At 39.1% G+C, this 16434-nt stretch overlaps 2 protein-coding genes across 3 annotated transcripts; one reads left to right on the forward strand and one right to left on the reverse strand.

The window, feature by feature from the left end:
• Positions 1-1407: 1407 nt before the first annotated feature.
• On the reverse strand, positions 1408-13015 carry LOC133515381 (ATP-dependent DNA helicase Q5). Its single transcript, XM_061847912.1, has 12 exons — positions 12753-13015; positions 11614-12260; positions 11257-11362; positions 10730-10830; positions 9762-9821; positions 8684-8874; positions 8101-8307; positions 6765-6972; positions 5112-5321; positions 4354-4513; positions 2876-4261; positions 1408-1715 (listed from the first exon to the last, which is right to left on the reverse strand). Exons 1-12 carry the CDS (start codon positions 12844-12846, stop codon positions 1615-1617), a joined length of 3471 nt encoding a protein of 1156 aa, XP_061703896.1. The 5' UTR covers positions 12847-13015; the 3' UTR covers positions 1408-1614.
• LOC133515385 (DNA polymerase beta-like) lies at positions 12478-16408 on the forward strand. 2 transcript variants are annotated; one of them, XM_061847918.1, is made up of 6 exons: positions 12478-12682; positions 13211-13651; positions 13851-13973; positions 14469-14631; positions 15624-15810; positions 16236-16408. In XM_061847918.1, exons 2-6 carry the CDS (start codon positions 13224-13226, stop codon positions 16328-16330), a joined length of 996 nt encoding a protein of 331 aa, XP_061703902.1. In that variant the 5' UTR covers positions 12478-12682; positions 13211-13223; the 3' UTR covers positions 16331-16408. The 2 variants fall into 2 exon arrangements, with proteins under 2 accessions (XP_061703902.1, XP_061703903.1); XM_061847919.1 differs by lacking the exon at positions 12478-12682 and adding an exon at positions 12743-12882.
• The last annotated feature ends 26 nt before the right edge of the window (positions 16409-16434 follow it).

Raw genomic sequence — 16434 nt, forward strand, 5'->3', positions numbered from 1 at the left:
TATTATAGCAACAACAGTAGGATTGTCTCGCTCAAACGTCGGAGCGACGTGCGAATTTTGCAGTGCGATAACCGCCTACGTCAGTGTTAATGAATTAGTGCAAACTTCGCCCGCATGTTTATCGACGATATTAACATTTTATTGGCGACTTTGACTTAAATCATTATCAATGTAAACAAAGACCTTGAATTTGTACGTACAGTCGCCATCGGATATATCGGAGCGGCCAAGGTGCTTACAAATATCTGAACACGTCATATATATATTGTCAAGGCGTGTTCAAATTTGTTTGAGCATCTAGAACACTCCAATATATCTGGTAGTGGCGATTGTATTGCGAAAATGGACAATATAAAGATGGAATTGTAGCTGATTTTCGGAACCACGCGACATCCAGCAATGATTCTAAAATATCAGAATATATGTACATATACAATTTATTAGTTTCTTTTTCTTGATTAAAAGTTGGCCGAATGTTAATTGCAATTGACTATTGACCATTACAAATTGAACAGTAAACCTAAACAGACGGTTACATTTTACGGTTCCATTTGTAATGGTTAATTGAATTAACGTTTCGGCATCATAATAATAATTGATCAACTCTCAATAGCCTTACATCTTAGTGGGTAGTGTCTCTGTGTGCGTCCCATCACACGAGGAAGGGCGCCATCCGCTCAGTATACACATTACATTTCATTAAAGCATCAAAAGGTGTTGACTTCGGCTCTGCGCAGCCTCCCAAATGTCCAGAACAGCGTTGTTCCGTGATAGGTAGAAACACCAGAGGCGGTAGCATGGGCGCGATTTTATCGCCTGTCACCATACTTGTCAACTTTTTACAAGTGCGAGAGTGACGCATGGCACGACAGGTTATAAAAACGCGACCATGCTACCGCCGCAGGTTTTCTAGAATAAGTTGATCTATTTAGGTTATTTACAACTCAGAATCGTAGGGGACGTTCGATTATTTTGGAAACTCCAACCATTTTAGGAGTTAAGGGCATTTATAATTTTGTATGAAATCTGTTATTCTCGCCTATTTTTTACAATAATCAAAAAATCGAAAAAAGTAAAACGTAGGGGCATAGCTACGGTTAATATACATCAAATTATGTCAAAATATTTTCCATAATGCCAATATCCAGAGAGGAAAATGGGGACTACGTTTGTATGGAGAACCTGCCGTCCCCTTACCTCTTAAAGAAGTAAAAATTTGGATGTCAATTTTGCGACGGTTTATACATAATGTACCTATGTGAAGCTGCGTCACAAAACAGAAATTCGTTTTCAAAACCTTCTTTTTCCTTTTTAAATCGATAGTCTTGTGATTCTGAGTAGAAAAAGCCCAATATGCCCATGCCCAGATAACTAGTGAAATTAGTTGAAATAATACTCATAACCATATTAGAGAAACGATGGTTTTAATCGTGATTTGATCAATCAAACCATTTGTTATAACAATAAAATAGCTGTATTAAGCTTATTTACAAACAAGATAATTCTTATCTCATGTTTTTTACCGTAAAATTATTTTATTATGTAGGGAATAATCACACAACCTCAACAATAAATAGAAATAACGTAAATACTATATAAATAAAACAGAAACCGTCATTGGCTAAGGTTCAGCTTCACCGCCAGGTCACTTTCATTCTCGATTTTTATTTCTTTGCTGAACGCTTTCTTGAGTAACATGTCAATAGCGGCTTCCTCTGAAAAAGAAACTTCATGTTATTAAATTATAGTCTGTCAAACAACTTTGTCAGTAGAAAAAGACGCCAATTTAAAATTTTCTATGGGACGATAACCTTTCGCGCCTACATTCCATCAATTTGCCGCTTTTTTCTACTGACAGAAATGGCTTGACAGACTATACTTATTTACTATAGCTATTTTACTACAATGTTTCAAAACAAATAATATTATCTAAATTAACGAGATTTCAGACTCATCCTTTGTCTCAAACAAAACTGTTGTTACAGTAATTTTTGTATCGAGACTGACTGAAATAGCAAGACACGTTCGTGCGTTTCCGTGAAAATACGATGGGAAAGGATTATTCACTACATCTGTATATATGTATGATGATATGATAAATGCTAATAGGAATATTCTCCTACTAGTCAAATCAGTTTCTTTTTTAGAACTGTCAAAACGATTTGCCAATATGGAAACCGCTATAGTGACGTCACGCTCGAATCACTTACTTTTTTAGTTCTATCCCATTTATTATATTAAAACACAAGTCCAAATATACGCACTTGCTATAATTTTTTAATAATTATGTGGTGCTTTATTTATGTATTATATATGCTATTGTTTACTAAACCTTCACAGTCTCGTGGTATATAACTGGCAACGATTATTTGAATTCAGAAATGTCGCCCTGTTGAAGGAATAAAGATATGCAGGCAAGCATCTACGATAGTCGATATTTCTGTTATTAGTTTGAAGAAAAAATAGAATTAAATATTATCAGAAATCTACCTTGAGCGTTTGCATTCCCCACCTCAGATAGACCGTATCCCTTTACATTACTCTAACGCATATTTGTGAAAGTAGGAACCGGCAAAAGTATAAGGCCTCTGGCCCCAGCCATCCAGCCAATGCCCGCGAATTCGTTCGCGTAAGTAAGCCTTTAAACTGAGCACATCCCCTCCCTTTAGTACCCGTTCTAGATTGCAAGCACCATTGTATCCATTTAGCGGTTGAATTCTCAGATAAAAAAAGTTTTCTCAAATATGTTTGGAAATTTTCACTTTATTGTAGCAAAAATAGTATACATTGTGGAGGAACAAACTTTTACATTTGAAATAAGAATAAGATATCAGTGGACAGACAGTACCTAATTGTAAAACTGTAGTAGACTCACCGGTGACTTGGATGGCCAGCAGCTGGTGCACGATGTGCCGCGCCGTGACCTTGAACAGGTCCCTGTTGTCGATCTTCTTCTTCTTGTAGTACGGCATCAGCAGCTTCACCACCAGCCCCGCCACGTCCACCTTCTCAGATTTCTTCTCCTCCTTAACTATCTTCTCACTATGTTTTTTCTCCTTATGCCTATCTTTATGTTCCTTGTGTTCTTTAGATTTTCTTCTTAAACTTAACTTACTTCTATCTTTAGAGTGGTGATCACTTTTATGCTTATGTGATGTTTTTGTTTTAGTAGGTGAGATCGGCTCTTTAGCGGGCTTCTCTTTTTCTACTGGCTTTTCTACAATCACTGGTTCTGGTGGATTTTCTGAGAACATTTTCAGTGCTTGTAATACTTTGTCGGCTTCTTTACTGAGCTGGTGCGCTTTGTCCAACTTTGCGTCTTCCTCGCTCACTTCCACTTGATTAGAACTGGCTGCTGACGAATTATGAGATTGCTCAGTTGAAGTATTTTCAATACTTTTTCCTGGTTTGTTCTCGTTGTTGGATTCAGTTTGCTCATCTATAACTAGCTCTTTTTCAGACTCACTGCCTGAATTATTGTCCTCCGCCATGGGTACCGGTTCCGGTTTTACTTGTTGTTCTTTTGGAGACACCGTTTCTATTGATTTCTTTTCATGCGAATGCTCAGCCTTTTTGTGATGCTTTTTATCTTCGTGCTTTTTGCTATCCTTTCGTTTTTTATCTTCAGTTTTGACTTTCTTAACTTCTGGTTTTTCTTCGTCACTTTCAGATTCTCCAAACAAATCTTTAATTTTTCGTTTAGCTTGTTTCGGTGATTTACTAGGTGACTTATTTTCATTACATTTGTTATGTTTATGTTCCTTATGCTTTCTATCAGACTTGTGTCGTTCCGACTCTTTCTTATGGTTATGACTCTTTGAATGCTTTGATTCTTTGTTGCTTTTGCTGCTATGTTTCTCTTTATTGGGCACACCTTCCAACGTAATATTAATCACGAAAGTTTTTGTTTCAGAATCTCCCTTGGAGTAATTTTTAGAATCATCGGTTGTTTCAGTATTATCTTCAGGTTCGGAGTTATTTTCTATCTTTAAAGTGGTGTCGTTGTGGATATCTGTTTGTTTAGTGGCGACATTGTTAGTGTCTTCTAGTTTGAGTGTGTCTTCACACGGGCTCTTGTTGTCGTCTATGAAAAGTGCGTCATCCTCACTTTCATCGGGAGTATTCTCTGGAGATATATGAGAGGCTTTTTTAAAGAAGCTTTGCAACTTTGTTTGCTGAAGTGGGTCTCTTTTGAAAGAGTTCGCTTTTCTTTGTGCCTCTTTATCTGCTTTAGAGAGAACTCTTTCTTCATTTTTCGACTCTACGAAACAAAATAAATAAAATATATGTATAATTAATACAATTATACAAAAAAAAAAAGGAAATTGGTGTAGAGATATAGGCTTAACATACCCATTTCTAGTTCGGCCGCTGTGATAAAGCCCATGTTCGTTTTCCCCTGCTTCGATTGTTCAAACTCCTTCACGAACTCTCTGAGAGTATTACGTTTCTTCGGTTCGTAGGTTTTGAGCGCCGGATAGAGACGGTCGTCGTGAGATTTTATAGAAGATATCTGAAATGAAAGTGGTGTTGATGATTTAGGCAACGTAACTATACGATGTTTATTATATTATTATATAGGATACCATTCCTGGTCCAAGGTTGGTTTATTTGAAAGTAATGCCATTCGGGCTAGTAAAACCGTCTCAAACACTGCCTTTATTTAAAGATAGTTGTTGCGTTTAACTTTAATTTCCTGATTAACTCATACGCGGTATGGCGATTTAGACTTTAGAAATTTTTTGATGAAAGACGAGACGCTTTCTAATTAGATTTTCGTACATTGCTATCTCTATTGCACGCGCGTAATTATATTGCTGTCAAACTCGCACAGTGACATTGACAACCGGCATAATGGGCGGGACAGCAACATAATTATGCGCGTGCAATAGAGATAGCAACAGGGGGGCAATGTACGAAAATCTAACTCGAAAGCGTATCTGCTTTATCCCCTGAGCCAGCTATGATCTGTTGGTAATTTGTTTCTTTTTCACCCAGGATTGGCGGACCCCGCGACTCTTAATAGAACAGAACACAAGGTTTGAAGAACTCTGCTATATATATTTTAAAAAATATTAAAAAAGCTAATAGTTATAGAGTTAATTATTTACCGTTTTGAGGACAGCGCGGCGGTAGAGACTGATCACGGTGCTGGCGCAGAACGCTTCATACTCCAAGTCTGCAGCGCACTGCTCTACGTCGGTGCGAGAGAGAGGGTGTACCGGCTCCTCCGTCCCTTTCATAGCTGCCATGTTGTTGTTCAACGCGTCTTTCACGAGGGACAGGTAGCTCTCGCGGGTTGCCACTGTTAGCCCGTTCACCTGAAATTAAATACATGTTACGACTAAATTAAACACAAGTAATGAGCAAATGAAGGAGTATCACATACAATTTTCCTTGACATTGATATAGACGAATATTTGAATTGGGAATCCCGGAGAGCCACATGCACCGCGTCCACGTGCTCTCGCGCATTAAACGCCTGCTACGCGCCGCACTCGCGACACGCTTGTCTCACGCGCGCATCGAGATACTTTGACGTCATTGACTAGATTTAGATTTCTTTATTTTACGATGAAAATTACACTATAAATTTGCTACATTCGTCAAAAGTATGTTTATCTTCTCATCATGATCGTCAAACATTACATTATAAATTTAAAAAAAATAATTATAATAATTGTGTCTCCCAATAAGGATCGTCATGTGCAAAGAAAAATATGTCAAACAATTGAATATAAACCAACTTAACATTAATTTGGAACTGACATGAAAATGTCAAATAAATATAAAAATATTACAAAAATATGTCAAACAATTGAATATAAACCTTAAATATAAATTTAGAATTGTCATTAAAATGTCAAATAAAGATAAATATATTACAAAAAGAACAATATGTCACACAATTTAATAATAAATAAAATAATATACATGTCTCGTTACAAATTCAATTCCATGTACTCATTTATAGAGTACAGAGGGTTATCCATTCAGCGTCCAGTAGTACTCGCGAGTCGAGCGAGACCATATTTACAACTGGCTATGCTCCCCGTCGCACGCGGACATAACACGCGGCACGTGGACGCAATATGACTTGATGCGCCCGAATGCCCTCCCGCGCAAATCGCTTCGTCTGGACTGGCTGTAAGCGGGCGTGTCGCCTGTATAGTTAATTTAATCTGGGCACTACCTACCTTTCCTCGAAACACTTCGTCGTTTTTTGAACCCTCATAACTTGTGTTTGGATTATACCAGATAAACAAAATTCTCGGGTTATAATATCAATAGTGCACTTATTAACCATAAAAAGATTTAATTGTATAGCTTTAACTTTCGATTTTATTTATATCTAACAAACCCAATGTCATCACTGGCTGACTCACTCACTCATTGATGATCATCAAAACCCTTAGGGTACTTCATGAAGTCCTAGAAAGCTGAAATTTGGTATGTAGGATAATATTAGTACACAAACAAAAAAAAAAACAAAAACTTGAATTCGTTACTTAATCGCATTGTATTATAAAAGATAATTAATAGTGAATAAAAATTTTCACCTTACGCCCATGTGACGGTAGCGAAATGGCCAAGCCTTATATTTTGACTAAGCTGTAGAGTTTGTGAAGTTAGGGCTTGTAGAGTTAGAAGCTTGGCTCTACAAGAGATCTGATAACTTTTTGACAGTACAAGCCTTATGGTTTCGTCTTGCAGCATTTTACAAGAAAATGATTTTGATGGGATAGTTATTTATGTAAACATACCTTTGTTCCCGTACTTTCCGCAGCCCTGCACTTGGAGTATTTAGCAGCCTGTTCGTCGCCATCTTTGTCCTTTCTTCTGTCCTTCTCTGTGCTCTTCTTTCTCTTGGCAAACTCCTCGAGTATGAGCGAGCGCGTCTCCTGCGCCACGCGGCGGCGGCTGTCCTCGCTGTCCGAGCCGCTGTCGTCGGCGCCGTATGCCTCCGCCTCCCTGTCGACGTTATTTTATTTATTTCAACTTTATTGCAGAATAAAAATAAGTAAAAATGGCGGACTGCATGACTTTATTAATTTTAAGTTTTGAATTCTATCATGGGACCATGTCTCTCTGCAGGTGCTCGACAAGACTGACCGAGTAATGCGTGCTGTGATGACTTAATGTGCCCGATCTCCGAACTTAGGTTAGACTCAAACAAGCCATTAACTAGCAAGTTGCTTGAGCGTCACTTTCTATAGGAGTTAGAAGATTTAGTGACTTTTTAGTACTTTGGAGGACAATTTCTCCCAATAGGTTGGGTTTGGGCAGCTAAAAAAAAATACGTGTCCGTTATTTTAGACTACTCTATAACATATATAAATATAAATCAAATCGGACCCGGACAGTTGGGTACCTTTCCTTGTAAGTGAATTATTACTTGGTCTAGTGCACGCTTAACCTCTCGTCAGTGCATTCTCCTCTAACCTAAACATGTCTCTATAAGACTCACCTCTTCTGTCCGTACCACCCGTCCCTGTATAACTGTGTAGGATCCACATTAGACACTGGTCCCGAGGTTATAATCGCAGCGACATACTCGTAGCCCACCTCTGATTATGATCTTGCACGCATCTGACCCCTCTGTAGATCCTCCTCTAACCTACACGTCTCCATAGCACTCACCTCTTCTGCCCATACTGCCCCTCTCCACACAGCTGTGCGGGATCCACATTAGGGATCCCCTTCTAACCGCACCTACAGCTCTCCTCTGATGTTGGTCTAGTACACATCTAAACTCTCGTCAGGGCATCCTCCTCTAACCCACATATGTCTCCATAGCATTCACTTATTCTGCCCATACCGCCCATCTGAGCAGGGTCCAAATTAGACACCAGCCCCCCTTGTACCCGCGCTGACATATCTCTCAATGAGAATGTTGCATCCTTCTCTATCCTATACTTATCCCTATAACATTCTCCTCATCTGTCCGTACCGCCCCTCCCCCTACAACTGCTCAGGGTGGACGTTAGACACCAATCCCCCTTGTAACGGCGCCGACATAGCTCACCTTTAATCTAACGCAAGTTTGACCACACATCAGTGCATCCTCCTCTAACCTACACATATCTCCATAACACTCACCTCTTCATTCCGTACCGCCCCTCTCCGTACAACTGAGCAGGATCCACATTAGACACCAATCCCCCTTGTAACCGCGCCGACATAGCTCTCCTCTGATGTTGGTCTAGTGCTCGCCTGACCGCTCTCTCGTCGGCGCAGACGTCGCAGCGGTCCACGCATTTCGGAGCTTCCTCGCCGAAGAAGTCCGCGAACGTTTTGTGTCGACATCTGTGGGTTAAAATTAAATACTCTTGTTACAAAAACCACTCTGAGTTACTTTGTGTCTGAGATCATATGTGTTACTTTCTACGTCTGAGATCTTATATGAGCGAGCAACGTCAGTTGTCCGACCAATAGATGCCGCCAGCGTCTATGTAGTCGCTCCACTTCTTGCCGTGACGTAGTTTCCTCCTCCCCTCTCGTTGCGCTACTTCGGTTACTTCCATAGTATAATTACTTACGGCCTTACATTGTGGGGAAAAGCCGCTGATTTTTAGGATTTCGTAGTCACCTAGAAACCTTAATAGTTTCGCTATGTCCGTCAATCCCACCGTCGCCGCCGTCGCTCTGCCGTCCCAATACGTATGTTTTGAGTAAACCTAACCTGATTAGCTCGCAGTAGTTGACCATGATCTCGAAGCTCTTGTAGGCGTTCTTGCAGCGCTGCTTCTGCTCGGGCGTCTTGGCGCGCCCGAGCTCCGTTTTAAGCAAGAAGTCTACGGCGTTGCGCTCCGAGCGGCAGTAGTAGACGCGGCAGAATGCCGGCTTGCCGTCGCGGCCGGCGCGGCCTGATTCCTGTGATGATTGTCATTGATTGATTTTGGAGGATTTATTTATGTCTATTAACACTTTAATGTACCCAACACAGGTGGAAATTATAATAAATTATAAGGGATCTCTTCCAGAGTTAACATATAAAGTGACTTTACTTTTACTTTTTACTTACGTATTTTTTAAGGTTTAGTGGGTTGAAATTCGGCTTATAAATTATTTTGTAGAAGTTAAAGAATATTTAACACCAAGAAATTTCGTTGTCCAGTCATAACCTACTCAGAATCATTCTACAAAAAATAAAAAACCGGCCAAGAGCATGTCGGGCCACGCTCAGTGTAGGGTTCCGTAGTTACTCTTCCGTCACAATAAGCTAAACTGGAGCTTAAAGTATAGTAAATTGTTAACCAAGGGATGAAATGGTACTTTTCACTCGAGTTAACCAAATAGGCAAATTTGCATAATCAGTACCTAATTAAAGTATTTTTACTATGAAGGGAAAACCTTTTGCGATAACTCAAAAACAGCTAAATTGATCATGTCCGCTATAGTTTTCATTTAATGTCTTTCTTAACCTCTACTTCCACGATTTTTTCATATTTTTTGGACCTATGGTTCAAAAGTTAGAGGGGGGGGGGGGACACATTTTTTTTTCTTTCGGAGCGATTATCTCCGAATATATTCACTTTATCAAAAAATGTTTCTTGAAAACCCCTATTAGTTTTGAAAGACCTTTCCAACGATACCCCACACTCTAGGGTTAAAGCGAAAAAAAAATTTCACCGCCACTTTACGTGTAGGGGAGGTACCCTAAAAAAAATTTTCCTTGCATGTTTTTTATTACAGATGAGAAGTTAAGTAACAATAGTGCAATGAACAGCCCTTTAACATTTATTTGCTATTTAACATACCTGGTAATAGGCCGCGACGTTTTGAGCCAGTCCCCAGTGCGCCACAGCTCTCACGGTCGCCTAAACATATTAATTTTGATTAATACATTTTGACGACCGGTCTGGCCTAGTGGGTAGTGACCCTGCCTATGAAGCCGATGGTCCCGGGTTCAAATCCTGGTAAGGGCATTTATTCGTGTGATGAGCATGGATATTTGTTCCTGAGTCATGGGTGTTTTCTATGTATTTAAGTATTTTTAAATATTTATATATTATATATATCGTTGTCTAAGTACCCTCAACACAAGCCTTATTGAGCTTACTGTGGGACTTAGTCAATTTGTGTAATAATGTCCTATAATATTTATTATTTATTTATTTATTTATTATAATACATCAATATAACATATTCATGGACTTTATACAAATTCTTACGTTACCGTTTAAAATAAGCCTACAAACTTTGTAGTAGCGATATTATCAGTGAACCGCGGCGTTATCTTTCTACTTCCGACCCAACAGTAACACATACAATGTTCGGGAAGCTGTTTGTTAAGTTAGCATAGGTAAGTACTTGAAATAATTAATGCAATCGTGGGTAAATGCGAAAAATCACTGAGTAACAAATATCAACTCAAAATAAATCACGTATCTCAGTATGCGTTAATACTGAGGCACGAGTGTTTTAGAATAGGGATTGATTTGCTAGCTCGCAGCCATCGTATCGCAAAAACAGTAACTAGATTAAAAACAAATCGGGCATCAAAAGTTAAGCGGATTCACACAAACCGCCTCGCGAGGAAATAGCTGCGCGACGATGCCTCGGACGTCGTACGTGCGATATATACCTACTCCTTCAAAGACAGTAATTTCCTCACGAAACGGTTCGTTCTGTATGGACCATCAGTAGAGCACACCTACATCTTCGCCTTCTAAAATTTAAAATTCAATGGTTGGCTAAATGCTAGACTGTAGTCGGATGATCTGACCTTATCCACGCCCATGCCGAAGGAGACGGTGGCGCACACGCACGGCACCTCGCCGCGCGACCAGCGCTCCTGCACCGATACGCGCTCCGCGGATTTCATACCTGCAGTTTCATGACACATGTCATAACTATCACCAAATTGGTGCAAACAACAGGGGGCCTACCGCGAAAATCGAAGTTCGTCAATTGCGGGCATCTTTATCTGTCACTCTAATTACGTGTTAGAGAGAGTAAAAGAGAAAGATCCCCGCAATTGGCGAATTTCAGTTTTCGCGGTAGGCCCCCAGGCTCTGATGGACGAAAAACTACTACTGGAAAAAATCAGAAGGCATCTTTCATCTTGAATATGACTTCCCTATATAATTTTTTTATATAGGGAAGTCATTCATATGTTTAGGTAAAATTTGTTTTGCGACAGACTGCATTGCGAGTTTTACGTCACATAATATAAGCCTGATCAAACAGCTGCATTGTTTGAACAGCCTCATTCCAAATAGGTAACTAACATGAAATTTTCCATATACGTACCTCCATGATATGCCAATGATGGTAGACCTCTTTTGTTCAACATATTTGATATTTCCTCAGTTTGATCGCGAGTTCTACAGTAAACAATAACAGCATTTTTGTCTTTCTGAAATAGAATACAAATAGTAATGAAATACAGTGTAAACTCCATATCACTTGATATAACAGGTCACTCCCTATAACGTCCACATTTGTTGGCTATAGTTGGTTTACTTTAGTATTAATTTCTCTGTATATAACGAAAACTCTCTATAGCATCAAAAAACATCTGGTTCCTTGAGTATTGCTATATAAAGTTTACACTGTATTACATGAATGCAACAAAAAAAGTAAATTAACAAAATCTATGAAACTCACTGGCTTAACATTTTCATCCTCCTTTAAACTCTTCTTTAAAAATTCCATTAAATGTCCAATTTCATCATCTATACAATTTTGATAAACAACATCATAAAACAAATTCTTTCTAAAACTAGGTGTCTTAAACTGTGCTACGGGGGTCAGAAGTTTGAGATTCGCCATTATGTCTTTAGTGACTTCCGAACTCGCTGTTGCAGTTAGAGCAACCCATGTTACAGATTTATATTTCTCTCTCAGGTCACCTAACTTCAAATAATCTGGCCGGAAATCATGACCCCATTCACTGACACAATGAGCTTCATCAACAACTACATATGATATCTTCTTATACTTAATGAGATGCTCCATCAATGATTTGAAAGTCCCTGTCGCAGCCTGCTCAGGTGTTACATAAAGAAATCTCGTGTTGGGCTTCATACTTCTCAAATCGTTTAGCACTCTTTCTCTGTCTTTTCCAGTCATTTTAGAGTTGATTGATTCTGCAGTGATTTTGATTTTGGTGAGGTGGTCTATCTGGTCCTTGATTAGGGCCAGCAGTGGTGAGAATACAATAGCCACCTTGTTGTCTTGCAACATGGCGGGCAACTGGAAGCACAGGGACTTGCCTGAGCCCGTGGGCATGGACACATACACATCGTGGACTCCTGTAAGTGTACATTATGAATCTATCAGGTTTAGAGGTGGGTTAATAAAGTTGAAAAAAATAGTTACAAGAATAATCTTTGTAGTAATCTTCCCTGATATAATATAGTTAAAATTATTTTTAAGAACTTCTTAGTTTTTATATTTTGATAATTGTGACTTGAGACTAAATAATTAATTAAGATATTTTTAAGATTTATTAGCATGATAATAATATTTTAGTTATTTTGAAAAGGGAGTATTTGTTGGTTTTGTTTGATATTGAGATAAAGAAAACAAAAAAGAAAGTGTGATATTATCAAACCTATCGCGTCCTTAATTTGGCAGCATTGATATAACACGACTATTTTGAAGCGTGATTCTTCTCGTGCAATACAAGACCTTTGTGTTCTTACCAAATATAGCAGTATAAAAATTATTGCGTGTAAGATTTGGTGTTTATTTATAAATTATTACTGAACTCGAATACACATTTGTATGTTTGCAACGCTTACCTCTAGCTACCGCTCTTACAGCACGTTCTTGAAGTTCACTTTTAAACTTTCGGTGTCCAAAATACTGCGACAGTTTCTGTGTTATATTATCCATATCGAAGACTTTCTTTTTGTCGCACAGTCGTAACAGGTATTTCACTTAATTTTAAACACACAACACAGTGGACTGTGTTATCATCATAACACATTATTTATTTAAATATATGCAAGTATTTTCAACAAAAATAACAATTATCAAAACAACCTCAAAATCAATCTGACATTTGCGATACGCCATAGAAATTCCGCCAACCGCTAACTTCTATTCGGACCAGGCTGTCCAACTGAAAAACCAGAAACCCGCTAAAATTTAAACTTTGTTAGACATTTGCGTTGGATATTTTATTAAATGAGTATGTATTTTTTTCCACAGACCTACTAAATGCTTCGTTCATCCAGTTCTGTGATTTTTTTCACAGATTCTTACCTACAATGAGTAAACGTAAAAATCCTTCGGGAACGGACAACTTAAATGGCGACTTCTGCGACTTCTTGATGGAATTAGCAGAATATGAAAAAAATGTTAGTCGAAACATTCACAAGTACAATGCCTATAGGAAAGCAGCAAGTGTTTTAGCATCTCACAGCAAGCGAATAGAATCCGGAGATGAAGCCAAAAAATTAAACGGAATAGGTGAAAAAATTTCAAAGAAAATCGACGAGTTTCTACAAACTGGAAAACTGCAGAAGCTTGAAAATATTCATCATGACGAGGAAGCACAATCCATTAGTTTGCTAACGCGAGTTTCAGGAATAGGTCCCGTGAAAGCAGCTGACTTAGTAAAGAGCGGAATTAAAACTATAGAAGATCTCAGAAATAACCAAAACAAATTAAACCATCATCAACTAATTGGTCTAAAGTAAGTGCACACAAACTTAATTATACCATGTCGGTAGCAAATAAGTGTACGGCTCGTCTAGTAGGAAGTGGTTATTAAAGGATCCCATACCTACCTACTGCAGTCCCTTTGTGAGTCCCTCGATCAAACAAAAACACACACACATTTCTTATTATAAAGGTGATGTTGATGTTGTTGTAAAGGTAATGTTAATTTTCAGATATTTTGAAGATTTTGAAAAGAAGATACCAAGATCGGAGATACAAGAAATTGAGACACAATTGAGAGCTAACATTTTGCAACTAGATCCTCAATTCACCGTCACAATTTGTGGCAGTTATAGGTCAGTTTACAATTATTACTTCTTTTGTAGGTAGGTACCTAATACATACCTACTTTTATAAGGTTAGTTTGGTTTACGATTATTGAGATCTCATTATGGCAGACCCTGCAATATGGTCCCAATCAAGGATTTTAAAAGTAAAGATAGGCCTGTTCATATAAGTCTGACCGAACATTCTCGTTTGGTGCGTACCAGTGGAATGGCACGACGCGATTGGTTGATGAGCTCGCATCAAGCGCGCGATTGGTCGCAACTAGTTGCGTTGGACTGCCCAGTTGGCTCGCATTCGTGTGCTCACCAGTGTGCGGGCTGGCCCCATTCTTGATGCTCGTAAGGCCCGTCTTTACAAAGTTAATATATGAGTCAATGGTCCCAATCTGTTGCTAGGCCCTACCAAATAGGTCCATCTATGTTAACCGCAGAAATAATGGACCCATCTGCATAGAAGTTTATATTCGCATATGTGCAGTTGACTAAGAAAATACCTATATGCAGGCGCGGCAAGCAGGAGAGCGGTGATATAGACGCGCTCGTGACCCACCCGTCGGTGGTAGCAGGTAGTAAGAAAAAACACAACGAGCAACTGCTCAGCAACATAGTGGATGCCTTGAGCGGATTGGTTACTGACACCATTTCTATGGGAGACACTAAATTCATGGTACGTGGACTAACTCTGAAAATAAACGAAATTGTTTTTAGAAATGTAACTGCAACCCAATGCAAAATTTGTTCACCTCATGCAACAAAGTGTATTTTACTACATTTTGCTTTTAATCTTATACCTTTAAACGAGCAATTCTTGTATATATATTTCTGTGATCTCGGAAACGGCTCTAACGGGGGTATACAATTTATCTAGATTATTCTTATGTTTGGGAAAACGCGTGTTTTCGAGTTTTCATGCGTTTTTCTTTCGACGCAGAATATGGTCGCTAATTTCGTGTTGCCGGCCACTGTCCGTCTGGTCCAACGGGTTCAGACGCGGACTGCTTAACGAGTGTTACGGGTTCGAATCTCGCCCGGTGCCTAACTTTTATTTTATATGTTGAAGCTTATATATAATTTTTTAATTTTTATTGTTTTAGACAAGTTTAATTTAGTAAAAAAATGACCTATGTAATAAGAGAAATTGACAATAGATGGCGTTACTCTGTGACAAGTGCTGTAAGGTTAAAATCGATTGTAAATAATAATAATTGTCAGTTCACATTTTACTTTTTAAGTTTATGTAGATTATCACTTATACACCACCATATTACAATAAATAGTTATAACCGAGCAAAGCTCGGTCGCCCAGGTACTATGTATTTAAATAAATAGTCTCAAAGAGTTCTATAATTGTTGTTTGTGAAGGAGCAGCATTACGAAAGATAGTTACCTACCTAAACGAAAAAGTTTACTCTGCCCATTTCCATTCTCTAATGTCCTACGGCATACTCCTCTGGGGTAACCTAACGTATCTAACATGCAATATGAGTGTGTACACTAGAGTGCATTTAGCTGATTACATTTCTTAATAAATGTTGACTAAGAATTTGCATGAAACTAATTTATTAGTAAGGGACAAGTGCTTGGAATGCGACTCGTTATATACCTAATATGATTGCAATCGCGAGCTAAAACTGACATTTCTTTCCCATTTTTCACTAGGGCGTATGTCGACTACCAGGACTACCGGCGCGCCGCCTCGACATCAGGCTAGTCCCGCCCGCGCAGTACCACTGCGCCGTGCTGTACTTCACGGGCAGCGACGTCTTCAACAAGCAGATGCGTGCTCACGCGCTCGAGAAGGGGTTCACGCTCAACGAGTACTCGCTGAGGCCGGTGGGAGTCACAGGTATGTCACAGCGACTTCTGTCGGTCTGTTCTGTCGAGTCGAGGCATGCATTAAGATTGGTGGAAGTCTAGAATTGTAAATTATCGACTGGGCATCAGATCAGTCTCGTGAAACGGACCCCTTTGTCACAGACGTAAAAAAAAGAAACAAGTGCGAGCAAATTTTTTTAATTGTACTTATCCAAGAATTTTTGATTATAAGGGTTCCGTACCAAAACGGAACCCTATTACTAAGACTCCGCTGTCCGTCCGTCTGTCACCAGGCTGTATCTCATGAACCGTGATAGCTAGACAGTTGAAATTTTCAGAGATGATGTATTTCTGTTGCCGCTAAAACAACAAATACTAAAAAGTACGGAACCCTCAGTGTGCGAGTCCGACTCAAGTGCCGGTTTTTTTTATAACAATACTTAATATATTATACAGGTGTGCCCGGTGAACCAGTGCCGGTATCCTCAGAAGAAGACATATTCGAGTACATTGACTACCCTTACAAGAAACCCGAGGATCGTAACATGTAGGCGGTCATCACACCGCCGTATCGTTGAAAGTTAGCTGCAAAACACAAGTATTCGGCAAAGGGATGGTAATAATAACTACCCCTAATAGTGGCGCCAAAATAAAA

The sequence above is a fragment of the Cydia pomonella genome, chromosome 2 (assembly GCF_033807575.1).
Source record: "Cydia pomonella isolate Wapato2018A chromosome 2, ilCydPomo1, whole genome shotgun sequence".
Taxonomy (NCBI): domain Eukaryota; kingdom Metazoa; phylum Arthropoda; class Insecta; order Lepidoptera; family Tortricidae; genus Cydia; species Cydia pomonella.

Bases quoted from the DNA above. Each gene is read 5' to 3' on its own strand.
- LOC133515381 (XM_061847912.1), bottom strand. From the start codon at position 12,846: ATGGATAATATAACACAGAAACTGTCGCAGTATTTTGGACACCGAAAG. The intron at 10,831-11,256 runs GTACGTATATGG...ATGAAACTGCAG, and splicing joins ATCATTGGCATATCATGGAG to GTATGAAATCCGCGGAGCGC. The intron at 6,973-8,100 runs GTGAGTGTTATG...TAACGTCGACAG, and splicing joins GGGCGGTACGGAATGAAGAG to GGAGGCGGAGGCATACGGCG.
- LOC133515385 (XM_061847918.1), top strand. From the start codon at position 13,224: ATGAGTAAACGTAAAAATCCTTCGGGAACGGACAACTTAAATGGCGAC. The intron at 13,652-13,850 runs GTAAGTGCACAC...GTTAATTTTCAG, and splicing joins CATCAACTAATTGGTCTAAA to ATATTTTGAAGATTTTGAAA. The intron at 15,811-16,235 runs GTATGTCACAGC...TATATTATACAG, and splicing joins GAGGCCGGTGGGAGTCACAG to GTGTGCCCGGTGAACCAGTG.